Source organism: Zalophus californianus, chromosome 8 (genome assembly GCF_009762305.2).
Source record: "Zalophus californianus isolate mZalCal1 chromosome 8, mZalCal1.pri.v2, whole genome shotgun sequence".
Lineage (NCBI taxonomy): Eukaryota > Metazoa > Chordata > Mammalia > Carnivora > Otariidae > Zalophus > Zalophus californianus.
Genome location: NC_045602.1, coordinates 136039236 through 136065893, shown reverse-complemented (window position 1 = coordinate 136065893; position 26658 = coordinate 136039236). Strand labels below are relative to the sequence as shown.

General features: G+C 44.1%; 1 protein-coding gene across 9 annotated transcripts; it reads right to left on the bottom strand.

The window, feature by feature from the left end:
• Positions 1-26158, bottom strand: STX16 (syntaxin 16). Of its 9 annotated transcripts, XM_027621014.2 has the most exons (11): positions 25286-25382; positions 17398-17409; positions 16222-16307; positions 10654-10769; positions 10409-10516; positions 9875-10015; positions 8797-8962; positions 7659-7750; positions 6954-7097; positions 5594-5674; positions 1-3077 (listed from the first exon to the last, which is right to left on the bottom strand). In XM_027621014.2, exons 5-11 carry the CDS (start codon positions 10499-10501, stop codon positions 2973-2975), a joined length of 822 nt encoding a protein of 273 aa, XP_027476815.1. In that variant the 5' UTR covers positions 10502-10516; positions 10654-10769; positions 16222-16307; positions 17398-17409; positions 25286-25382; the 3' UTR covers positions 1-2972. The 9 variants fall into 9 exon arrangements, with proteins under 9 accessions (XP_027476815.1, XP_027476810.1, XP_027476811.1 ...); XM_027621009.2 differs by lacking the exon at positions 16222-16307 and having other exon boundaries at positions 25286-25414; XM_027621010.2 differs by lacking the exon at positions 16222-16307 and having other exon boundaries at positions 25235-25363.
• Positions 26159-26658: the final 500 nt, after the last annotated feature.

The window sequence follows — 26658 nt, the reverse complement described above, 5'->3', positions numbered from 1 at the left end:
TTCTTTAATCCGCATGATTGCTTTATTGTACAAAAAGTTTCCAGTAACAGTAAATTAGTTTTAAAAAAGGACAAAAAAAAGTCATTTTGGATAGAAGCGCTTCACTAATTGCTTTATTTAAGCACACAAGAAAAAAAGTCTTATCTGACCAATTAGGTTGGAAGGGTTTTATTACCTTTAAGAAGCCATTAGCTAGGATAAAACACTGAAAGCACTTGTGTCAAAACAAATAAATAATGCTCTCTCAATTAGCAGAGAAAGCGGTAAATCCGTTAAATTAGAGTCATACACTGCTTCACGCCCATGGCGAAGCCAGCACCCCCCCACCCCCAAATTAATACAACAAGAGACAGTAGATTTCAGTTACAATCTCGGGAAAGATCAGGAGCTTTGGAGACCTGACGGTAAACACGGACTTCTCTGCTCTCCAGTCCCATCCAAGGAGCCAGCCGAGGACACGCTGAAGGGGGCAGGTGTCCAGTGGCTGAGCCCAGGGGTGCCCAGAAGCAGCTTTCCCTACCGGCCCTCTTCTCTGCTCGCATCCCAGGTGAGGGGAGAGACTGGGCTGGCGAGCACTGCCCCCAGAGCCCGACAGAGAGGGACAGCAATGGCTGTCCACAGGAAAAGGAGCCCGTCTCCTTCCCAGGGGAAGAATGACCCTGAGGTACCAGTACTCCATCACCACTTTTCTCTTACTTCCCCCAAGGCTGCTGATCTTTCCCCGATAAGGGCTCAAAAGAAAAATACAGTGTTTGCAGGAGCCGGGCAAGTCGGTGCCCAGGCTCTGGGGCCGCTTCCCGCTGTGGGACGAGGTCACGGCAGCAGACGGCTGGAGCTTCCACTGGCACCGCGCCGGCTTCAGACCGCTCGAGAGCCTTCACGTCTATTTAGATCTACTATTTTACCCAAATGGGGTTAGGGGGTGGGGAGCAAAAACCGACCCCAATCACCCCTATTAACTGAAAATAAATATAAATAAATGGTGATACCTTCCTTTTTTTTCTTTTCTTTTTTTTTTTTTGGGGTGATCCTTTCTTAAAGGGTCACTTTCCTTCAAGGGTAAGACTGAGCACTTTAAAAGCTTCACCAGGGATCCAGTACTGCCACTGTAGACCGTGAGGGAGGGAAGAGCTCGGACCTGCACAGCCCAGCTCCTAGGAGCAGCTGGTCTCAGGGAACACCTCGACTCTGCCACTGGATTCAAATCTGCTGTGAGTAGAGAAGGCCTAGAGCTATTTGCAAGATCTGTAGAAGCCCCACATTTCAGGGGTGATCGAGGTGGTGGATTCGGATTGGCCGACCTTTTTTCCTAATAAATAATTGTTTGTCAGGGAATACCATGCAATTTCCTGAAATGCCAGGGGCACGTCTAGATCATTCTATTAGCCACATCCGTAATAAGAAAACCAGTGGCCGCCTGGAGTCACAAATGACTTGGGAAGGGAAGGCTGGGGCGTGGGTTCTAAGACCATGATCTGTTTGGATGACCTGAACCTCTGGACTTGAGTTTAAGTTTCTGGAAACAACTTTAAAGTCAATTCTAAAGAGACATTTTATGCGACTGATCCAAATAAAACAGCACATTTAATGAAGTCATGCTCTTCTCAAACTTTTTAGGAGAGGTAAAAAACAATGGAAAAGCCATCGAAAATTATACAAAGACCATTAAAAAGATACCGGTGTCTCAAGACCCAATAAAACATGAATTTCAGCTTTCAAAGTTACCATCACTTTCCACATTATTCTACAGTTCCAGGAATATATTCGAGCACCATATTGATAATAGGTAAGTAAACGGCAAAGTCCTGCTTTGGCGATCTGATTCATGCTCACAGAAATGAGGGATTTCCTAATCCAGATTTTCACAATCTGCGGGAACATGCCTACTTTCTGGGCCTGTTAAGCAGCAGTGGAAGAGCCGATAAATCATACCACTGGTGGAATATTTTACTTTGAAACGGAGTGATGTTTGGTTAATAATTTGAGACCCACTAATCCTAAATGGGGTGACCCATTTAGAATGGCCTGTGTGTAAATTCACAGTTCATTAAATGGTGTCTGGTTTGAACAGGCCATTATGTGGTTAGTATGTAAGTAATGGATTGAGCAAGGACAGCTGGGGACGAGCACAGGGACACACTGGCTGGTTCTGGTGACTTTCATGACACTGCCCATCTTCCATTTGCATGTTTTCATGTGAGGTCGGTTCAAATCACCAACTTTTAAGTTTAGGTGGTTTTGTTAACAACCCCTTTTGGTTTACAGTAGAAAATGCAGGGCACAGATTCTAGATGAGGAATAGTCCATTTACAATTAATTTAAACTTATGAAGCTGTTTTAACTGGCCCATCTAAATGTGTTAATTAACATCAATGATGGTTTCTTATTTTTCACACTTTGTTACTCTGATCATTAACAGTGATGGAAAAGCTAAATTAAGTTAATGGGGGAACGGATTATAAATTCTTAAAGGACTTCTCTGTTTGTTTTCAACTGGAAAATATACAGAGAAAGATGAAGAGGCATTTTTGCCTCTACTCATAAATTTTTGGTACCAAATTTCTTAAAAACCAGATGGTTTTTAAAAACTTTTTCCAAAAAGTATTTTAACATGCCGCTCCGACATGAAGCTAAAAAAACAGCATATGCATGTACAGTATCGACCAGCTTGCGGGGTGCCTGTAAACATTCAACTCATTTTCTCTTTCTAAAAAAAATAGATATTATAACTGATGACACAGCTCAATCTCTATTCTGCAGTGGTATCAAAGGTCCTTAAATTCTTGACAATGAAGGAAAACCAGAAGCCCATTCCCTCTGCTTGAGCACGACTGCAACGAGGAGTCCAGGCCAGCGCTCGCTGCCCCCACGCGGTCCTCGGTCCACAGCCCGCGCTTCTGCTGTGCCCGCATGGCAGCCGAGCCCCTGGCGCCGGGAGTCCACGCGGGCGGCACACGCAGCCCCACGGACGCCTAGCGAGACTTCACGCCGATGAGGACAACAATGAGGACAATGATGATGACAAATAATATTAAAATCACAAGCATCTTCCGATTCTTCTTTTGATACTGCTCTGCCTACAGAAAGAGGGGAAAAAGGCCGTCATTTTCCCAAAAATCCAAAATCAAGCCTTGCTTGTTTCCAGTCCTGGGCTTGCAGTTCTACGTGCACGACTGGTCTCTCTGCTACAGGCCACATGACATCATTATAATCCCTTCCACCAATTCAAGCAAATTTAATCACCGCGCGTGGACGACCTCCATGATGCTGGAGCTACCTCGTTACCTAGTTATCCTGGACGCAGAGAGGCGCAGGGCCGGGACCCACCACTAAGACTAAGGTTGGTAGGAGGAGTCCAAGACTCTGCCTCAGCACCAGGTGGACTTGCTTCTCCTCCTCCTTCCACTGACTGTGATGGACCGCTCTTTGAAGGAGAGCCTCTCGTTTCTGGACACAGTTGTTCGGATGAACGCATACCTCCTTCACGATGACCTCAAACAACGGGCTAAGGTTACCCCCGCCAGAGTGTAGGGAACTGACGGCGCCCCGGAGTGGTATTTTCTGCCTGCCCTGATGCTGGGAACAAGAACACACTCCTCCTCTGACAGAGGAATGGGAAAGCGTGCCCCACAGGTCTCAAGTGCAGAAAGAACCTCCCTGAGATCATGTCTCGCTGTGCTTCTGCTGCCACGACAGACAGGAGCTTTCAGAGCTCAGCACCCACTGGACTCCTCACCTGCAAACATCAGCCTGGAGGTCCCGGCGGGCCTGGGGGAGGGGGGCACGCCCTCAGTCACACCCCTGCCGTGCACAGACGCAAAATGCCCCACCTGGGCTCCCGGAGACTGACCACAGACAGGAGAGTGGACAAGGAGGGAGTCTTGAGGGTGTCGCTCACCACGTCCAGGGACAGCGTGCCCCGTCCTTCCCCAGGTGGTGCTTTCACAGGGAAGGACACGAAGGACACAGCTTGATGGGAACGTCTAAGAACATCCAAGCTCTTCCGTTTTACTTCCGTGGTCCCCACCAACCTTCTGACTGGTAGTTTTGTTTCCGAAGTGAGCCTACACACCCACTGGGAGCCACTCATCAACCAGGAGGAAACATCAGGACAGACAGGCTAACCCGTCTTGAGAGTCCGGCCCGTGTGAAGCCGCTCCCAAAGCTCAGTCTTCCTCGGATGAGGTGACTGCCAAGGAAACGGCCAGCCACGCCACTGACAGCAATGTGACTTGAGAGATAAGAAGGAACATGCTTACTTTTCTAATAAGGAACCCAGAACACCAGGGAAGCCAACACTAAATGATATACTTTAAAGCCTCTCAAGATGATTTATAAAGTAGAACCTAAAACAAAATTTCTAGTTCCCACTAGATTTGTACACTCCCGCAGAGAAAGCTCTGCCCTTTATCTGTGCTTTATTGCAAAACATGTTTCACTAGTTTTTATTCAAGAAACTTCAAAACCAATGCATAATTCAACAGCATATCAGAAACTGGGTATTATAGAGTGGGAAACTCAAGTTAGTTCTCACTCTTCTCATACACAAGGCTTGGCAGCAAAATGAATCTAAATGCTCAAGAAGCCCTCTGCCTACCCGAGGCAGGCCTTTTCCTTCCACCGTGTGTTGGAGTCTCATCCATGCCCTGCTACGGCAGCGAGCACACAGAAGGGAGAGGGAAGGGTTTCTGGTCAGACGTCGGTAGGTCTCCCTTTCTGTAAACCTGACATCACTGTCAGACGGGGCCACCCCTGCCACAGAGAGCAACTGGCTTCAGAAAAGCGACAGAGCAGTCCATTCATGGACTGTAAAAAAAAACCAAACAAACAAAAAAACCACTCATTATATGGCTACAAATACCACAGGGTCTCAAAGCTACAAGGAAATGGATAGAATTTATTTTATTTGCAAAGTATTAGCATTCCTTTTAAAGAAAACATGCACCCAATTATATGCGAGATCGACTCGGCAGCGTATGTATGTGTCTCATCACTGATGACAAGATTTCTAAGATGCTTCCCGGTTATTTTTAACAAGTATCATGAAAGATATTCCGGAAATAGCGACCTTATTAGCGAAGAGTAAGAGAGCTACTCTCACTTCAACAAACTATTCTTTTCCCAAGGTAGCACACAGACATACTGTGGTAATTAAAAGGGAAAATGAGATTTTTATCTGCTCCAAAATGATCCTCCACGAGCAATTCATCAGAAATGTGTCACAGCAAGAGAGACCTGAGTCAGCGCAACAACAAGTAGACAGAATGTTCAACACACATCTAGCAAACACCCATTCCCTTGATTTCCCAAAACAAGAAGATTCAAAGACTGAAAATAATTTATGGAAGGAAGAAATGCCCAATTCCTTTATAATTTCCTGTCACAGAAGGGACTTCTCAGCAATTTCAGATCCAAGTGCCAAGCGCCCCTGGCGTCACTCCCTGCGGCAGGATGACAAGGCCCTCGTGGCTGACGCTGGCTACACTGACACGGGATGCTCCCACACGCCTGGCCAGCGAGAGCCCCTCCTCTGAGTCCCGGGCGTCTGATGGCAGCTCCTCAAACTCTCAGCTGCGGAAACACATGACATTACCTTGTGAAGCTGTTTCAGGCCATCTTCGGTCTTGATACAGGACTGCTCAACATTATAGTCAATTCTATCAAGGACTGTACCCTGAGTAAGAAATGACAGTTACAGACGACCAACAACCGCAACTGGGAACATGGAACTGCAGACATCATTATCCACAGGATTATCTGTTTTACTTAACCGCTGCTGGAAAGGTACAACACGGAAAGCTCTGGAATCCATCATCAAGCAGTATTAGGCACTCAATGGCAGAGTGCTGTGTTAGTTACAATAAAGTCTAACTCATGAGAAATAAATACTGACAAATGGAGGTTTCTTTTTTGGATCTAGCCACTCTAAGATATGCCATACTCAGACTTCCTGGGGTTTTAAGCAATATACGGTTCAGTGGAAATAGGCTCTGAGCGGCGAAGGGCTGACTTCTGTGCCCACGTGCTGCTTAAATACTTGGATTCAAGTAAACAGAGAATGCTGGTTAAGCTAGACCCAGTTATGATTCGGCCTGGAAATTGACTATCACGTCTGTAAACGCCAACATGGGTTTCCACGGGTCAGAGCAGAGACGGTGAGCTCCAATCCACCATGTAAAATTACACGTTTGCCCCAAGGAGAATTTTGTTTTTAATTGTTTAATCTGTCGGTTCAAACGGAAAGAAGGGAACACCAGGCTATGTGGAGGAACAGGGCTCTTAATGGAACATGCTGTATCAGAGGAGATAGCAAGAGCAGTTCCTTGGGAACCGCAGGAGTAATTACTGTAACTAGATCTTCCATGGCCTCAACACTCCATTGTGCAGCTGGTTGCAGGGGGATCAGGACCCAAATCCCTGCTGGCAAGATAATAAAATACCCTAATCAGATTGTAACAGTGAACAAACAATTTAATTCTACTTGAAAGCTAGTGGTTCCAGTTGCCCTTACACAATAACCTGCCAAAATTAGAAGGGAAACCTTATCTACTGCCAGAATCATGGCTGAGTGGGGTCAGAACCCATCAGACCCCCAAAGTAGGGTGGTCCCACGAGCGTCCTTGGAGTATGGGCAGGGAATATGAGACCTTCTACTGATATTTATTTTTTACTTAAAAAAATAAAAGGTTATCAGTAATTTTATAGGGAATGACATTAGTATGCGCATACGACTTGCACACACACGCCTGCGCACGTGTACAAGCACACACACGCCTGCGCACGTGTACAAGCACACGCACACGTCTATGCACGTGTACAAGCCACACACACACACACGTATGTGGGGGGTAGGGTCAAATTTGGTTTCCTGACACAGATGCCGAGTCAAAAGTCTCCAGAAGGACCAGATGTCACAGCAGGAAACTCAATGATGAGGAAGGTAAACCCCGTACCTGCTCCACAATCATCGCTCCTAAATCCCTAAATATTTCATTCAGGTCTGAAATGGACTGCACGATCTGGCGAATCTCCCGCTCCCTCTCCTCCACCATCAGTGTGTTCTGCTCCACCAGCACCAACTGGTCATCTGTAAAACCCTAGCAAAACAGAAAGTACAGGATGTGTAGGTTAGATTCTCTTCTCCCCCCACCAGAGAGGTATGGTGTGCCACTGCAGATATCATTTAAAGAATGAATTCTGAAAATACTTCTATAAAGCACATAAACACAACACATAAGCACTTATTTTTCCCTCACAGGAAAGATCCAAATTCCTAAAACAAGCAGGATCTAAAGCACTAGGGGCCAAAGCAGGGGACACAAAGAGAACCCCCGTCTGCAGCTACACAGGGCTGAACAGCAAAACCACTGGAAATAACCCTGCGCTCCTCTGGGTTCTTCCCAACGTGCGGCGTGCAGACTGCTTTCCCGAAGGTTCCGGGAGGCAGATGACAAGGCCTCCTTGCAGCCTACAGAAAGGAAGAAACAGTATGGCCCCCATGACTGTTCTTCCACCTGCTGCAAAAACTACTTGATGGATGTACAAGTCAAGCAGCGCTGACCCATTGGCATCGCACAGAATTTACACAGGTCTATGAAGAGAAGGAACAGAACGGAGCGCAAATGCACAGCAGTCAATCTTGCAGCCCCTTCACGTACCCGATCATAAAGAGTATTATCGTCTCCATCATCCATTAGTGGTACTGATGTATCAAAAAAATGCTGGGATCTTTCCTCTCGATTCTTCATGCCTATCATAGATAGGAATTCACTTTACTCGAATATGTAAACCATCCTGGTTACTGTTCCACCATTAAAAAGGGGAAATCTAGAGTAAAACTCAACAGTCAAAATGGAGATACTCTTAGCTTTAAAAGAAGCCTATCTCCAACAGAGGTGGGGGGAGAGTAAAGGGTTATAAACAGATAACAACATGCAAGCATTGGGGGTTATTCAAGATAAAAATCACGCTATAAATGTGTATAATTCACTTGATGCCAAGTGAGTGACAAAATGACACTTAAAACCATCTGAGAATCTCTAAGTGAGGCAGAAATATTTAATCTAACTGCTGTTATAAAACATTTTTTTAAAAATCAATATTTCTCTCTAGAAGCATCTCCAGTAACAATTCCAAATGGCCCTAATCAAATTTTAGAAGTAATGAAATTAAAATATAAATACGCTAGTTGTCAGAGGGAGGGGGAACGACTTTTTTTTTTTTTTGAGTATGTGGGGATATTATTGATTACAATGGCAATAAAGGAAAACCCAGCTTATGAGGTAATTCGAATGCGGATGTGGCCAAAACCGGACTTCCCATTGTCTGGAAGAAAAGGTAGGTTGAGTGGGTCACTAGGGCCAAGCAGCCAGCAGCCAGCAGCCAGTGGTTCAACTACTCCCAGAAAAGGTTTTCAGGCACTCCAATACTTCAGTTGTTATGCAAATATAAAGCCTTCCCGTGTTACAACTTATTCTACCTACCTGTTAGCAGCTTCCCCCAACCCAACATTTGGAAAGCCACAGGTTTTATAAATGTGCTTTAAGCTGGGCACAGAGTAAGTTGTGCTTTGTTGCCTGGGAACTATTCCCACAGCCCGTTCTTGGCCTCAGTCTGGGCAGCATTTCACGTGGGGGCGGGGCTTCCGTTTGCTCTAGAAGGTGTGCGAATGTGCCCAAGGGGTAAGGATGGAGCGGAGAGGAGGAAACGGAGATCTAGCAGCAAAAAAGAAGGATGGAAACAAAAAGTGGTCCGTGGTCCTCTCAAAACCCCTCAAGTCAGCCCGGTGACACTCACGTTTGAGGTAGCCTGACTGTGCGCGCCGGAAGCTGGTGGACAGCTCCTGCAGAGCCTGGGCCAGGGAGGCCACCACGTTGCGAAGGAGCCGCTCCTCCTGCTCGGAGCAGGCCCTGCGGGCCCGGCTGGGCAGAGCCTGCACCGCTCGCTGGCACCTGTGGAAGAGCTGGGAGAACAAGCCCACGGCTCACAGCAGGCCGGGAGGGAGCCCCGAGTGCCAGCCCTCCACACGCACGGGGCCCAGAGACATCAACTGCTCTGTGCACACAGTCGGGCACTGGGCAAGGGGACCAGATCCAAGTCATCAGAGGCCTCCTTTACACCTGCAGAAAGGCTGAACCAGATGTGAACAGAGGCGGGGCGCAGGGCACACGTTCTTAGGCTCCGTCATCACGTGTTGCTCTGTTGTGATCGTCTCATTTAATCCCTTATCAGCACCTTGGGGCGGGTACTAGTAGTACTGTTCCCATTTTATAGATGACAACACCAGAGTCTGAGGGATTCGAAGAGAACCACGGTGTTGTTACCCTGCTAAGATCCAGGATTCGAACATTCCAACACCCAGGGCTTTCCCACAGCACCTGGCCCCTCCACTGGTGATCAGATCCAGGAGACATACACACACAAAAAAATGTAAAACACTAAAGTTCACACACTAGTCATATTATTTAAAAATTACTCAAATTGAACATTTTACAAGGAATTTTTCCAGGATACTAAGTTCCTCGAGGATACTAATATACTCAAGTCTAGGGCAACGGCTCCCAATCTTTTCCAATTATGAGGACCATTTTTTAACATGAATAATATGAATAATTTGTAAGCACTAGTATACAATAAAAGTTACACATTTTAAAATCAGTCCATGGTGGTATCTACCAGCAACAGAGAAAACAGTCCCCATTCACTAAGACACATGCTGCTTCTTGGGGGAGCTCAGGGCCTCACATCCCTTTGTGAACTTGGGGTTGGGAAGTGCGATCTGATTTAGAATCTGTACCACGTTATAGCTTTCGAGAGGGTCATGAGAAGGCTGGGAAACGCCCGTGCCCACCTGGGGACCCATTTCCATCCTCACCTGAGTGATCTCTTGGGTGGTTATTTCAATGGCATGCTCTTGCTCACTGCTGTCATCCAGGGTGGGTCTGTTTAAATGCTGGTCATGAAGGCTGGCTAATTCCTTCATCTTCTGTTTAATCCGGCCAACATCATACTGTATCTAAACAAATGACATCACCAGGATTCCACTGATGCCTGCCAGGCATCTGTCTGCCTCCTAGATAATTAGCTACACTCGAGTACAGAGTTCAGGCTTCAGCCAACTTGTAGGCTCACTGATGCGTGAGCAACTTTTAATCCAAATACCACTCCTCGTTATACAGCATTTCAACTTCTCTCTATAACCCAGGTAGTTGCTCCTAACGCCAAGATCACTAACACACACACCCTTTCTTGTGGTGTATGAACTGAGTAAACCTAAAGCAAAGCAAAAGATTTCCAGGGACATGCATCCAAGTGTAGCCAAATCAGTTTTTATGGCAGATATCTTAACAAATGTCGGCATCATAATTACTTAAAGAAATAAGAAGTATGAAACTAACATTCAACTTACTTCATCCACTCCATCCACCCATTTAGGAGGTGACCGTTTTGTGACACCGATTGCTGCTTCTGGATCTAAGCTAATGCCTGACACCAGAGCCATACGGTCATCAGCAAGCTACAGGGAAATAAAGGGACATTTAAAAAAAAAATTACTCAGATTCCACTTTGACAAGCATATTCTTACACCCTCTTAAATGTCGCTCCCTAAGAAGGCAAAAAAAAAAAAAAAAATGTAGGAGTAAGTGCACTTGCCTGATCATAAGCTTGCTCTGATACTGCTAGGATTTGGGACTGTTTTCCTATCTTTTCATGCACCAGTTCTTAATTTTCTTGCACATACTTGTGAACATGAATTTGACTTGATCTGGCTACAGAAATGTAATAAAGAAAATCAACAAAAGATCCTTAACAGAAAGACCTTTTAGTACTAGTACTACGTATGACAAGATGGCATGAACCTTAAAGTTAATGCGATCAGATACAAGTTTAAAAAAAATACTAGGCTACAAATGGAACTCACACAAAATGTTCAAGAGGAGCAAGGTTCACTTACACACATTTAGCTTATTTTGAAAATGTGGCTGATCCAGTTATCTTGGTCACAAGATCATTAACCGTGTGTTAAAATGTGTGAAAGAACTGTCTAAAACGATTAGCAAATTACCCACCATTTGGCAAAAGCAATCCTGAAAAACCTCAATGCAATCCTGACTGCTGCTTCCTTTCTTCAGCTCAATGTCCACAGGCAACGTTTTCACTTATTTTGAAATGATACGGAGAGCTCCCGCTGATTTTCCCTGTTAAGACACTGCCTCAGAAAGCCTTGAAGATGGGGAGGGCGATCATAGATCTGGCCTGGTTAAGCTGTTCTCTTGCCTGGAGGCAGTGAACAGGTTTAAAGAATCTTGAGGTATCCTCGGAGCTCAGAATTTATAATTGCCAGTTTCCAAAGATCCAAATGATGATCAAAAAATAATGCAAAACACTATATAAAAGTCTTGTACAGGTAATACTTTGTAAATTTTCTACATCATACAGCAGAATTGGGTGAAGAATTTATATTGCTTTTCTTCCCCCTTCCTTGCATTTATCTAAATTTATTTTTTCATTCATTCAGCAAATACTTGTTTGCTTTTCTAATAAAGGAACAAGGCAAAATTTAAAAATCCACAGATAAAGGGAAAAAAACAGAACATAAGGAAAAACCTACATTAAAAAAAGTCTTCAAGTAATATGCCCTAAATCCTGAACAGTTTATAGCAAAATTCCCACAGGCAAACTGGAGTCTTGCATCTGCTCCCTGCCCCCTGCCCCGTCACCCCCCCCCCCCGCCCAGTTTTGCCCCCACGGGCTTAGGGCATTCTGTGTGTTCACGGATCACACCGTGCGCAATGACCACACTGAAGAGACCAGAATCCTCATAACTGCTCCCAGAGCGTCTGTGAGTCGTGATTAAGTCACCAGCATTCTGCCGCCATGTGGACCCTACAGGACCACGGTGTCATCTCAGGTCGTAAACAAATGGTGTGTCATCCAACCTGCATGATCTGGGGCTCTGAGTCCATGAAGCAGTAATCCTCAACCACAGCCACGCTGCTTGTTTTTAAGAGTTCCCTAATAGGGATCTTATATTCTTTTCATTGTTTTAGTCCTCACAGAAATTAGATGAGCTAGGAACTATTATTCCAATCTATAAATGAGGAAATTGAAACTCAGAAAAGTTAAGTAGCTTGCCCAAGGTCACAAAGCTATGATGGGACAGATTAAAACCGGGTCGGCTGACTCCAGAAGCCCCATCTAATCCATAAGCTGCCCATCACTTTGGCAGGCCCGTGAACTATAACTGCAATTTGCTAAGAAAACAAATCAGGACAACAAGCCTTCAGACTGAACTACCACCAGGAAACAGAGTCCTCAGCCCCAGAGCCCACCAGCAGGACCTGGGACCACAGGTCAGCTCCCAGGGAGCGCACATGCGTCAACAGAAAGTGGCCTCCCCCACTGACCCTCCGCGGGTGCAGCCCCGAGGGGCAGACCTCACCCTAGACAGAGCAGGAACAGACAGCGAGAAGCAGAGCCGCTTATTCCTCAAACTCCTGCTCCACAGTCACCAAAAGGTACGCAACCTTGTGCAGAGCACAGTGACCAAGGGACCAACCACACACACAGCAGGTGCTGGACACAGAACTGTGCGCCCACTGGAGCAGAACTTGAACCTAAACCTCCAGCTCTTTATACAAAGCAAAACCCAAAATTGCTAAGGTGCCTCTTCATGAGCCACACGACTTCCCACAATACCAGCTTATTATCCAATCCACCATATTTTATTATTGTATCATTTTCAATAGAGTAATAATTTGTTTTATTTATGGCTTTTAAACTCATGCTTTTACTTTGTACTGTTTTTACAAATATATTAAACTAAAAAAGATACAGAGATGGGATTTATCTAAATTTATCTGGATAGTAATTAGTATCACTTTCTCTGAAACAAATGAGAAATTGTCCAATGAGAAAAGTCAGCTGAAGTGGATTCACCTCTTTTAAGAGAGTTTGTTCCCCCGCAAAATGCATGTAAATTAAGACTGGGGTAAATACAGTCTGTTTAAATGTTCTAAGGAAGCCTGCTAATGAAGAGACCCCTACCCGCAGGGGACAGATGCCAGCACACCAAGCTGGCCCTAGCATCCCCTACCCTGCATCAGGGTTTTGCCAACTTGAAATGTGGGAAAATTTGTCCCCTTTATAACATAGAATATAGCCATAGCTCATCATGAAAAAGAAATCCAGCAGTGCTCAGATGAAATGGGTCATTTATTTTATCAGTATGATTTTAAAATTTAAAAAACCATGTTGTTTTGAGAAGAGTAAACATAACTGAAGAGACGTGTCAATTATTTGAAACAGGAACAAATATGAACATTAAAAATAGATTTTAAATGCAAAACAATCACCCTTCAGTTTCAGAAACCTCACTTCACATTTGAAAATATGTTTTATTTTTTTAAGACCTAGGACGTATCAGTTTTCAAGCTGCCATTCTAGCTAATACAGGCTTTAAAAAATTGCCAGATTTTTAATTCTCTTTCCTCATCCTTGCTGAATTTCAACTCAGTCCCCTCTTTGAATATAGGACACTGGTCTTTAAAGCTTTTCTTAAATGAACTTGTGTTTCTGAAGTAAAATATCTTCCTCTATTTTTTAAATTAAAAAAAATTTTAGTAAAAATTGTACTTATGAGAATTAAGAATTTCAGAATTCTTGTCTCTGATTTGTGGCTCTGTCCTCCTAGAACTGTGGGGGTGTGCGACCCTAACCTAGGGTTGCCAACACAGGAAAATTCCAACAGAAGTTCAAAATAGCACACCCAAAAGGCTTCTTACTAGTCTCACTAAAGTTACCTTTTGCCCTTAATCCACTTTGGATATTGACCGTTCGTCCCTTTAAAGAGTACCAGACAGCATGGACAAGTTCTTGATCTATGGAAGGAACACGCATACGCACATACTCTTATAAATCTGGCTGCTCCAAATACAGAGCCTCTCTACTCTTAGAAAACCCTGCCTTTACAAAAAGGCTGATTTAGTGTACCGTGAGATTAAGGACACGGCAAAGCCTCTGTTGAGATTAGCATAGTCAGACACACTGCCCTCCCACCCCCCGGACCCCACATCTACAAAAACAAACTAAGTTCAGTCATAATGCATTGGTAACAAGAAACAATACTGACAATTCTGGGTTGTTTGTGGCAATGAACATTTAGGAAGTCTAGAAGGGACGCTGCAAATTACAGCCTGGCCACTCTCGCTTCCAGGTGAGACGATCCAGGAGGGCGTATGATGAAGTCAGGCCACAGGCGTAACTCGGGGGGCTCAGACAGCTCGAGGACTTTGCTGATAGACAATTAGGCTTAAGAAATCTCAAACTTTTCAGGGAGTGAATGAGCACATGGATAAAAGAGAATCAAGGGATGTCAGCACTAGCGTGTGCTTTTAAAAATCTGTGGTAGTTTTAAAATAGTGATTACTTTTTCTGGTTATGAAACAATAAATGTTCAAAACAGACACTTTTTTAAATGTACAAAAAATATAGAAATAAAAACTCAGAGAATCATACCATCCAGATATAAATGCTGCTAGTTTCACTGATTTTCCTTTCTTCTCCTTAAAAAAAAATCAGTAGGGAGCAATGATGGCTTGCGTTGTCGGTACTGCCCTTCCACTGAATTGATCTCTGTACCCCAGCAAGTCTTTGGAGGGGACTGCCCCCCCTTGTACAAATATGGACGCTGAGCCTCTCCCTCCTCCCCCTACCGCTGGCTCCCCCATGATAAGAGACTTTCTCAGCAGGTGACCAGTGGGCCCTGCCTGTGGCCCCCGTGTCCCCACTGTATCACTCTGCCTTGCCCAGGCTATGTGGTTTGAGAACTTGACATTTACTTCTTGTAATTTTTTATTATGTCCTATTACGAATTTTAAAACCCAACAGCTTGGGAGATGACTTTGTTATTGGAGGGGAAGTAGATTGGAGCAGGGAGCAAAGGAGAGGGCCAGATAATTCTCTGGGTAAGAGAGTAAATGGTGGGTGGGCTTCCTCCTTAGGGACACCTTACTTGGTACTTCTGGAGAAGGAAGAAGAGCAGTGTCCCCAGGGTGCAGATTTTCAAACTGATTTAAGCAGGAGAATGACGATCTAAAGTGGATCCACTGCAGGATGCCACCAGATGAGATGGCTTTACTCTGGGAGACCCAAGGGATGCAGGCAGGAAAGTCTGCTCAGGCCTCAACTACAAAGGGGTGGGCTTCCATCTACCTTATGCCCAGAACTGGGAGATCACTCTCACTATCCCCAGAAGGCACTGATTCTAAGCCCCACTGCAGCTCTGGTGAAGCAAGGCTCTGGACACCATTCCCAAACATCCCCAGCTCCTAACTCAGCACCTGGGGGCTTAATAGTAATAAATATACAATTATAATTAGCTGAGTCAACAACAAATAAATGGAATAAAGTAAATAAAATACAATTCTGGAAGCTACACTTCATAAAAGATATAATGGTTCTGGACAAAGGACATGAAGGACCAAGTGCTCAGGAGGACGAGGTGGCCATGTGTACCCAGAACGGAGACTGGACTTTGAGTCCGGAGAATTCCAACAGCATGTGAGCTGTGTGTGGCGAAGGGGCTCTCCAGGCAGGGTCTCTGGTGACAGAATGTGGAGAGCCCCTTTAAACACCCAGAAGCTAAAAAGAAAACTGTTAGTTCCTACAGCGGAAGTAGGAAAGACGAAACCGGCTCAGAGGGCAGACCCCTGAGTAACGTGATTTTGGATGTGCCCCTCCCCCCTCGTGTGTAAACTGATCAATGTTTCTTCAACCCTAAGTTGTCCTGTTGTTACTCGTCCCCTGTGGAACACTTCCTTTTGGGGGCCACAAGCTCCACATCTCCAAACTGTTCAGGAAGGGGGAACATCTATTCTACAAGGCCTCCTCTTGAAGGCCCCAGACTTTAATGCCGTTCGAGTCTGGGCGGCAAACCCACGGGCATCCTGCCCGCCGCGCCCCAGAGATGCTTCACTTCACTGCATGTGCGCTGCAGTGACTTCTTCTCTCTCCTGGGCCCGGGGCCCAGGCCCAGGCCGGATGCTGGCAGGGAGGCCACGGTACCTGGCTCAATGAGCTACCTGCTTAAGGGTAGCTGTTTTTAAAATCCTCATTGTTTTTTAATGACAAAAGTAATACATGCACGTGTTTTAAAAAAATAGATATCCAACCTAAGAAAAGGGCAAGCAATAGAAAGGAAGTTTCTCCTCCATCCCAGACCTTTCCTGGAAGGTGTCCACTGTGAGCTGTTCATTGTGCCTCTTCAGAAATCTTCTAAGTATACACAAGCACCAGTGTGAGTTCTTCTTCTCAAAATCAAAAACAGAGAGAGTGGGAATCACTTCGTGCACGCTATCTGGCACCAGACTCCTTCGCACGTAGCGATGGGTCCGGGAGCTCAGTCGGCTGCGGCCCTCAGGGACGGGCTGCACTCTTCAAGAGGGATGGAGAATCAAGATGCTATCTATCTCATTTATTTAACCAGTTCTCAATGAAGGATATTCAGGTTGTTTCCCGTCTGTTGCTATTATCAACTAGTTAAAAAAGATTTTAGAGCTATGGGTAGATCTTAATCTTCTAGTTAGGAGACCCACCGGTTTTGAAGTCACCCTAATCCCAGCTCACTGGTCAGACTTCTAAAAATTAAAACAAACAAAACCACCCCCCCATCGCCACCTCCATTACTCTTTTTAAAAGGTCTACCCCTCAGGAAAAATACTTTTTACCCCTTCGCTGCTGAAACGAGTCATGGAGACACAAAATGGACAGCCACAGTTCAATCTCCTTTTTCCTCGACCCTTTCATTAGAGCTTCTAGAATAAAGTGCTATGAATAAGCACCCTCTCCATCTTCTGGGTGAACTGTTAGTAATTGAGGAAAAGGCCAAAAGTGTGCTGCTGGGAAGCGGGCAGAAAGCAGACCCTGCAATGCCAAGCTCAGGGAGCACACATGTTGGGTCACTGGTCTCACCCCAAACACAGGGGCTGTGAAGCCTCCATGGCAGGTCCGTGGGGTCTGAGCCCTCCTTCCTCCAGTCCCTCCCCAGACGTCATGTCCTTCCGCACTCCACATGAGTTACACACAGATTCCTAAAAACAACCCGGTTTTTTGGAAGTTCAAGAAAAGGCTCAACCTTTACTGTTGCCAAAGTTGAGACACTTCCTAAGAGCAGTAAAGAATAGTTCCTTAAACCCTTCTCTAAACCACCAATTTACCTAGTGTGAAAGCATATTAAATAAATCCCGAGGATCAAATTGTTAAGCACAACAATTATAATCAAAATAAATGCTAAAATATATATAAGCTCTATTAGCATTCTGCATATGACCAAAGACTTCAGGAAAAAACAGATGTAATTTTATTAACTAACATACAAAAATATTCAAAACACAATACCTCATCCAGCTCCTGAAGAGAGATGTTGTCCCCATCAGTCCCATCGAGTTAGGGAGAGCAGGGAGAGAAGGGTGGGGACAGACAGATAAGGTATGGTCAGTTGAGAAAACACTCTGATCTTAGGCAACTCAAAGTTGACTAAAAATAAAGGGCCACTAACCCAGGCATTTAAAAAATCTCCCCCTTTAGATTGTTCCTTTTTTTTAAAAAAGCTACATCAATATACAGATTTTTTTTTATTTACTGTGATTGTTGTTTCAGCGAATGAGATAGGAAACAATAGTTGTAAAAATTAAAATACAATAAAGCAAATAAAATACACTTGCTTTAATTTCACTAAAATATAATGCCAATCTGTTTTATAAATATAAAATATCACACACAATATTCTAAATTTCCCTTAGGAAGATAAAATAAGAAAGCAAAGCTAAAATGCAGTTTTACCATGTCAAGTAAGTGCATATTTTAGCATGTAAATCAGCCCTACAAATGCAGCAATATTGGAAAATGAACAACCCACAAAAATCGTCTATGGCTGTATTCAGATAATATTTGAGTGACCACATATGTAAGGTCTCTACAAATTCAATCCCGCAGACAGGGCTTTATCCGTGGTAATAAGCAAGCCGAGAAACCATTCTTCCCCGGAGAGAGACACAGGTGGTAAAAGAAAAGAAAAACTCTTCCCATTTGCTTGCCATATATTATTATTAGTCTAGAAAGCACACAGTTATTTATAAAGCTATTAGAAAAGCAAGTAAACAAAACAAAACAAAAAGATAAGGAAAGATTTATTTTTTAAGGGGGGTAGGAAGGAAGAAGCACCGGCAGCCAGAGGATTTTCAATTTAAAACTAAAGGTCCTTTTTCAGATCAACATGGTACTCTATCTTCTGAACAGATACTTACTAATGATGGATAATCTAAACAACTAGGTCTTTTTTTCTTTTCTGCAGTATTGATCAGTGAAATAATTAGTAGTAAATTTCAATAATCAACTGTGTGGGTTTTTTTATGCTTAGCAGTAAATCTAGAAAATTAAAAAACATAACTTCTTTGTTTAAAAATTAATAGTGCAAATGAAACTGGTCTATCAGGGTCAAAATATTATTAAACAATGACAGTCATAAAAAGTGTAATCAAGCAATATTCCTCCATGTAAAAATTCAATTAGCTGACATTATAGAAAGCTGAAAGTCCTCTTCATTCCTTCTACAATTTGCTATGAGAGCAAAGAGAACTATATTTATATACACACCCTGCCATAATAGTAGAACTAGAAGATTTTAATAGAGAAGATAGTGTCAAATGGAAATCTGATTTAATTACCTTTTACTTTAAAAAGAAAAAAAGAAAATGTATTTTTTAAAAACATTTTAAATGTTTTCATCAAGAAAGCACTGAAATATTTTTATTAATAAAACAAGGCACAGGGCCAACACCTAACTTCGGTATCTCAGTCTGTCCATCTGCCTGTTCAGCGGCTCCTTGGCATCCAATCTTCGAACAAAGTATTACTGCAAACCACGGTTAAGATCTCTGCTACAGGAGAGCCTGTCCTCTTGGATTATTAACCAAGCACACACCCTGATCTTTTGGTTTCTACAATTATTAGTTGATAAGAGGTGAGATCAGAATCACGGGCCAGATAAGACTCTGTTGCAAATAAGAAAACTAAGCTTCAAAAATGTATAAATCCATTTCCCCAAAGTCCCAGGGCTTAATGGCTGCGATGACGACAGAGCCAGGTGTTCAGGCCTCCTACCACCCCACCTACCAGCATCTTTAATTTTATTAACAATTCAGGGAGTTACTAGCCATAGGCAGCAACCACCATACCACATCGGGAATTAAATTCAGAAGGTCATCTTTTCAAAGAGTCACCCCCGTCCTATTTTGCTACTTAAAAATAGAAGGCCTTCAAAACTCCCCCATCCACCAAATTACCAGAAAATTCTGTCAAGACCCAAATTAAAACATTTAGAATTACCATCAGGAAAAACCAAAATACAGCCAAATGAAAATACGCTGCTACACATCATCACCTTCTAAATCTTTATAATGTCTAAATCTAGGTTTCTGACCTGCCCATGGCATATAATCAAGCAAATATTGAAAACTCCAAGCAGCATGTGTAATTTATAGTCTAAAGAACTTTCTACATAAAACTGAAAAGTAAGTGGAAACCCATCTGTGTTTACTCAGGAAGTCTGGGAAAGTTGAGCAAACTGAGTTGGAAGCACAGGTCTATGCTATAGTGCTATTTACTTTATTTCTGTTACTGCCCAAATAAAAGTTTGCTTCACTTTTAACCAACAAAGTACCCTTATTCTCAAGTAAGCCTCATTGCTCAAAGGGAATCTTTAGAGGCAGGAAAGCAAATGGATCTAAAGAGAAATATACAATGATTTCATACTTGGATTCTAAAGACAGAGAATTAATTTTCCAACAGACTCAGTGTGGACTAGAACCTTCAATATGCTGGTAAAAATGGACTCTGTGTGGTTGTAAACTGAGATACAGAAGATGCTAGCCTAGTGTAAGAAAAAGAAAAAAAAAAAAAAGATTTAAACAACGGGTCCTTCCCGTTTCCAGGACCTGCACCACGAGTCCTGGAAAGGCAGCCAGCACTGCTGTGGCCCAGTGGGTTATTAGCACAGGGCTCTGGGGCCAGGGTCACCGGAGGCCCCATCCCGGAGCCCTGACTCCAGGTGGGTGACACCGGCAAGCTCCCTGACTCCTCAAACCTTAGTTCCCTCATCTGTATCATGAGAAAAACAACAGCACCTACGTGACGTGACAGCTCTGTGAGGATGAAATGAGGCTGCACATGGAAAGCGCCCACATGCCCACAGCCCAGTGCCAGGCACACAGGAAGGGCTCAGTAAATCTTGGTAAATATTATAGTCAAGACTGAAGAAGGACTTTAGACTTCTTACAACCTTAGTTAATCCTGAGTTATCTTTTCCCCCCTAAAGCACACAATGTTTTATTAAAAATAATGTGCTAGTTTCAAACTAATCTAAGACCAATTAACTCCAGCTTCCATTTATAGATTATGCATTATTTTCAAGCAGAGGATAGATCAGGCGGTACACCCTAACAAGTGGCTCCAATTCCTCTATTAGATTCATTCCCGATCAAAGGCAATCACACACGTCCTACAGCACCTAATCAGATCAGAACAGCAACTCAACAACTACTTTTCATTCATTCATTCAAGACTTCACATGTTTTTTGGAATGATTATTTTACTTTGTAAATTCATTTCAGCTCCTTAAAGCCAAGCTGCCTGTAACTGCTTGAATGAAGTGGTGCCTTAAAACCTGCACTCGGCCAAAACAACGTCAAAGTTATTTCTGCAAAGTACTGAAGCTGCTTCCCAGGATTTCTGCGTGACACTGGGCTAACGGGGCACAGTGATTTTGTTGACTACTCCTTTTCAAATGAAAGCTAGGACTGTGTGCCTGGGTCAGAAGAAACCGTGTATTGAAACAGAACTCAAGAAAGCATTGTTGAATCCATACAGCCCCTAGAAAACACCTAACTCAAACCCCTCAACTTATAAATAAGGCAAAAGATGTCGGAAGGGTTTAAAAAAGCTTGCCTACAGACACGTTCTGGGTCAGCCGCAGAGCACGACATAACCCCAAAGAGGTAACCCTAAATTCCCCTGAATTCCCAGAGTCCAGCACTCTCTCCTTTATTTCACACCTGCCCTGAGGCACAATGGTGATGGGGATGCAACACTGAGGCCCAAACACAATGAATGAGAAATGCCAACCACTGCACTGTGCTCCATGTCTAAAAATCAAACCCCAGTCTGTTTCTAACAATTAGTTTTACTGGTACCAATACAAGCAAAAACACAATTAAGTAGAATTTTGTTCAGCTCTGGGTGCTAAACTTGAAAAAGCACGCAGAAAACACTAGGTTTCATTCATAGGCAAGAAACTTAACCAGGCTGTCTGAGCCGGGACTGCTGAGCTAGAGAAAGCTCTCGGCAACGCAAAGGCTGCAGGGTTATCATGCAGAAGAAGGAAGAGGCTTCCCGTGTCAGAGACCCCGAGGGCCAGAACCAGAGCTAGGACCACAGGATACAAGGTACAGAGTTGGGGTTCATACGGGCAAAGATTTTTTTGGCAGCACAAGAGGTGGAATGACCGGCTGCTGCAATTTCCTACAGCCATCACAGAATGTGGCCAAGGAAGGGAGGCATTGGGGTTATCACAGAGGGGATGCTGGGTCAAGGACCTTTAGGTCTCTGCTGGCCCTGGGGACTTTGTTTTGTCGCTGTACATCCTCCTTAAATTCCTGCTTAGCTATGACATATTTGTCTGAACGATGCACAAACCTGTTTTAGTATGCATGTATGTCGGTACACACAATAAGCCCACCATCACCACCACCCAACTTGTTTTTTTCCCCCTCAAACTAGGATGCAAAAAAAAAAAAAAAAAAAATGCATGTTTAAGTTTCTTGAATGATACTGCTTTAGGTGTACTTTGTTTTGAGAGGTGTGAGATACACACCATGCATACAACTTGACAATTTCCACAGCTTTTTACTTAAATAAGGATGTGAATGTTCAGATTTAAAACTTGAAAAAAAAAAAAAACCCCAACCCCCCCCTCCATCAGTTCAATGTGATTTATTGATTTATTTTGGGTTGTGTGTGAGGTAACAAACACACACTGAAATCAACATCTGCAGCTTTTTCTTCTGACTAGGAACTAGAAATTTCAGGTTATGATTTTTTAAATTAAGTTAAACTCTAACATTTAGTTGCTTCCTTTTTAATTACCTAGGTTTTACATACTTACAAATTGTCTCCTTTTATTTTCCTCACGTTTTTAATGACCTGTGTATCTTTTAAGTTTTCATTTATAATTTGTCAAACATACAGAAAAGTATGTAAAATGGTATAATGTCACCCCACAGATTCCTCAATAGGCTTAACGATCAGTAATCTTTTGCCTTATTTATTTCATTTATGAGGGGTTAAGTACATAAAAAAGTGGCATTTTAACATTTTACTACTAAACATTTCAGTAGGTATCTCTAATAAAATTAACAAAGTTAATTATAATTACTATAATTAATAATTTCTTAACATCACCTAAAACCCAATCCATGTTCAAATTTAACAGCTCTGATTTTCTTTGATTTGCTACATGGTTTTGAAATTCGCAATTCAGAAATGAGGTGTTAACATTTCTATGAGCTAAACATGCACTGAAAAACACTGCTTAAGTTATTTGATAAAGTTTTAAAAAATTGTGTTAGACATGGCTTTCCCCCCAAAATGTTTATAGCACTTTTCCAACTTCCAGAAAAGTCGAAAGAATTATAGCCTCTACTTAGTCATGTTAACATCCTGACATGTTTGATTTTGTGTGTGGGCAGAATAGCTTCTGTTGAATCAATTGTAAGCAAACTGAAGATGTAATACTTTGCCCCAAACGCTTCAGAAAAATCTGACACGCCATGTGTTTTTTTAATGTACACAATTAAAAATACGAATGTGTTTTCTTTTTAAATTCTAACTTAAGCAAACCATTTTTGTTTAATTGCAAATTCTATTTTTTAGATCCTCTGAATTGACTACAAGGATATTTTACATGATCTGACTGCTTACAATCTGAGAAAGATTTCAAATAGACTAAGCATGTAATATTTTAAATGGTAAAATATATAGAAAACATTTTTAATGTTCTGACTTAGACGTGTACATTTAGTCTGATCCAGAAATCTATTTTCAAGAAATTGTCTGAGTTTGCTATACGTATCTGTACCTTTTGTTGACATATCTATTTTTCCAAATTGTATACTCCAGCTATCCATATTTAATTATCTGCCTTAGCTCATACGTATATTTTTTTAGTTGCCTAACTTAGAAAACCATTTAAAAAATCTGTTTGACTTAAAGATGCACTTTTAAAAAGCTGCCCGGCTTAGACACCAGGTTTTTAAACTGTCTGACTTAATGATTAATAATAATAATAATAAAAGTCTCATGTTACCCAACGGTTCAGAGTGTTTTGAACCTTATACGGTTAAAAATTTAAAAGCAAACAACGTTCTTCAATAAATTAAAACCAGTAACTTAGAAACATTAATGCGAGTTTTAGTTCTGTGGGGTTTTTTTCCCCCATCAGGGGCATAAAATCAAGCCATGTAAGGAATATGCAATTTTGACATCTTATTTGAAAAAACTAAAGTTCCACTGAGGCGTTTTATTCATTCGGTTTCTACTCTCTAATTCTTGGCTTATTTCAGCACCTTCTTTCCAAAATCAGCACTGGAATTAGCCCCTGTCCATTTACACTTACTTCAGTATAATGCCATTTCTTTAGTTAACAAATGCAGAAAAAAAAACCCTTCAAATTCTTAAGTAAATAAAAATCTGAACACATTCCATCCCTGTTTTCTATGCTTCTAAACCTGACTTTACACGATTTTATTTCTCAAACTATTCACACGGCTTAAAACAGCTTGTCTATAGGAGCAATACGGCCAAAGACATTTTCTACTTGTGATTCACAAAAAGGAAAAACTGTCTTTGTGGATGCTCTTTCGATAACTAAGACACATGGCATGATTTTTCTGAAGCATTCAGTAAAGTCATAAGGGAAAAAAATTAAAAGGCAACATGGTCCCTAAGGGGTGAAATAAGTGTGAGATCCCCAAAGCTGTGTATTTCACGTATAATCCCCGAGAGTCTGGTTTTGGGGTGACTTTATTTCCCTCCTCCATCAAGCCTGTCTCCTGCCTGTCTACAGCAAGGAGCCCCCCCACTGCCAACTAGTTTCATAACTTCACTTTTCAATTTAAGGTATTCCAAAGCTAATCATCGCCTTGCATAGACCATCCATACCCGCCCCCTTATCTATCAGAGCAAGAATGAGCAAGAAACTGAAGCTCAGAAAGGGAAAGCAGACCTCATCAAAAACAAACAAAACCACCTCAGTCATCTTCCCAGGCACTCCCTAGAACAGATTCTACCACTGGGCTAAAGAAAGGTTCACGTTAATTAAATCAAAAAACCTGTGCTATTTTGAAGGTTAATTTTCACATACACACCATGTTTTTTTTTGAAAAGTTCGAATGGAGGGAAAAGCTTAATTTCCTGTGTGGGAAATGGAAAACGAAGGACCTAGCACCTTACAGTCTCACAAACACGAGCCCCCAGGAAAAACAGTGAGGCAATTATTCACAGGGAACGCGGCCACACCGAGGGCGGTGAGGCCGTTAAAAGAAAACGGGTGGGGAAAAAAAAAAAACAAAACCAAAAACACAACAACACAACACAACACAACACAACACAACACACACACACCCCACGGCTTCCTCATTTTGGGGGAGGGTGTCGTTCATTTGCAAGGATTTGGGTTCTGCGAGCCTGCAACCCGGCCATTAGGACCAAAGTGAGGCCCCGTATGGGGGTGGGGGGTGGGGGGAGGGGGGCTGAAACAAAACGAAACAAAAAGGCTTCAGAAAGGCCCCAATTTTTCCAAATCTTCGTGTTAAAACATATGTAAATTGGAGGCGGCCAGTCGTGCAGTGACGACCGCGGCGGGGGTGGGGTGGGGGGAGGGTTGCGGAAGTGAGGAGGAGAGGGCAAGGCAGAGGTGGAGCAGGAGCCGAAAACTGTCTTCTCCCCGTCCAGGGTTATAGGCGTCCCCGGACCCTAGCCGGGGGACCTTGCATTTCCGATCACTCTTAGTCTTATTACTCTTATCTTCTTTTTTTAAACAGAGAGACAGACAGAGACAGACAGACAGGCAGAGCCGCAGTGCACACGGTGCGTGTGTCGGAGAGGCCGCCGGGAGACTCACCGCAGCAATGCTACGTGAATGCAGAGGGCTGGAGGTGGTGTGACTACTCACTTGCTCGGCTAACAGCTGCCGGTTTTGGATGGAATTATTCCGCAACAACAAGAAAGCGTCGGTTAAACGCCTGGTGGCCATGTCTCACCCTTTGTGACCCCCCTCTCGGGGCCCCCCGCCCACTTATAGTCCTGGTTTATTCACTTTCTTTCTCTTGGCCTGGCCCAGGCGGCCCACCCTGCACAGAAACCTCTCTGGACAAGGCCTCAAGCCAAACAGGCGCAGCTTTGCGCCTCGCCAAAGCGCGGAGACCCCTCCCCAAATAACCACCTAGGCTTTCCAATTGTCTGACTCCCCCTACTCAAGGCCTGCCTTCGATCTCTAAGCACTTAAATCCCCCCAATCCTTGCCTCGCTAGCCAACGTCCTAGAGACCCCACCCCAATCCAACCTTGGATCTACAAGCGTCTAACTCGCCAATCCGGCTCTGGACTGGGAGGCCCTGAAGCCCCCCTACCCCCCTTTAGTCTCTGAGACCCCCAAGGGTCTGTGCCCCCTACCCTAACTTGGCTCACACGCGTCTAGGCCGTGCCCTGTGGCCTGCCTCTGACTCGGTTTCCCCACCAGGGGCCTGGCCCAGGCCTCCTCTGGACAACCCGGGACAGGCCTGGGCCCTCAACTCCAGGGGCGCCTGGCCCTCCCTTCCTGGGCCTTGGGGGAGCCTGCTAAAGGCCCGGGCCCGACCTCCTGACCCCTTCCCTTTCTGGGCGGCCTGGTCCTCCACTGCTACAGCGGCCTGCCGGCCTCCAGGAGGGCAGCAGGGCCTGCCTCCCCGGCCTCCTCACTCCTCTTCTCCGGCTCCCTCCATCCCCGGATCTGACTGCAGCTCAGCCCCGGGCCGTTTCCGTGCTGTGGTCCCGGGTTCTGGCGTCCCCCCTGGCCCTCTTCCTGTCCGTCCCTCGCGAGTGCCCCCCTGCGACGTTCGCAAGGCTTGCTCGCAACGTTCCGGGCGCGGGAGCTCCCTGCCCCCCTGCCCCAGGGCGCGGGAGCGCTCCGCCCTCTCCCGGGGTGCTCCCGGGGCGCCCGCTTTCCCCTTCCCAAACTGGGCCCAGGCTCGGGGAAGCGCACGAGCGGGTAGGCCTGAGCCTCAGAAGCGTGGCCCCCCGGCTGCAAACCGCCGCCAGGGGCCTTGGCGCGCACATTAGAGTGGAGTTGAGCGGCAGGCAAATTTGGGCCCCAGCAGAGGCGAAGTTTGAGGCGCGCGCGGAGTTGGGGCGGGAGAGGAAAAGTTGGAGACGACTGCCTCTGGAGGCCGAGCACGCTTCACTGCAGGCGGCGGCTCGCGCTCGCTTTTTTTTTTTTTTTTTCCCCTTCAATTCTGAAAAAAGATTGTATCCGAAAAACAACGAGGGGAAGAAAAAAAAAAAAAAAAAA

Excerpts from the sequence above, each read along its gene's own strand:
- STX16 (XM_027621005.2), bottom strand. The coding sequence starts at position 25,366 with ATGGCCACCAGGCGTTTAACCGACGCTTTCTTGTTGTTGCGGAATAAT. Across the intron at positions 7,098-7,658 it reads ATAATACTCTTTATGATCGG|GGTTTTACAGATGACCAGTT; the intron begins GTACGTGAAGGG and ends CTGTTTTGCTAG. Across the intron at positions 5,675-6,953 it reads GAGCGATGATTGTGGAGCAG|GGTACAGTCCTTGATAGAAT; the intron begins GTACGGGGTTTA and ends TTTCTTACTCAG.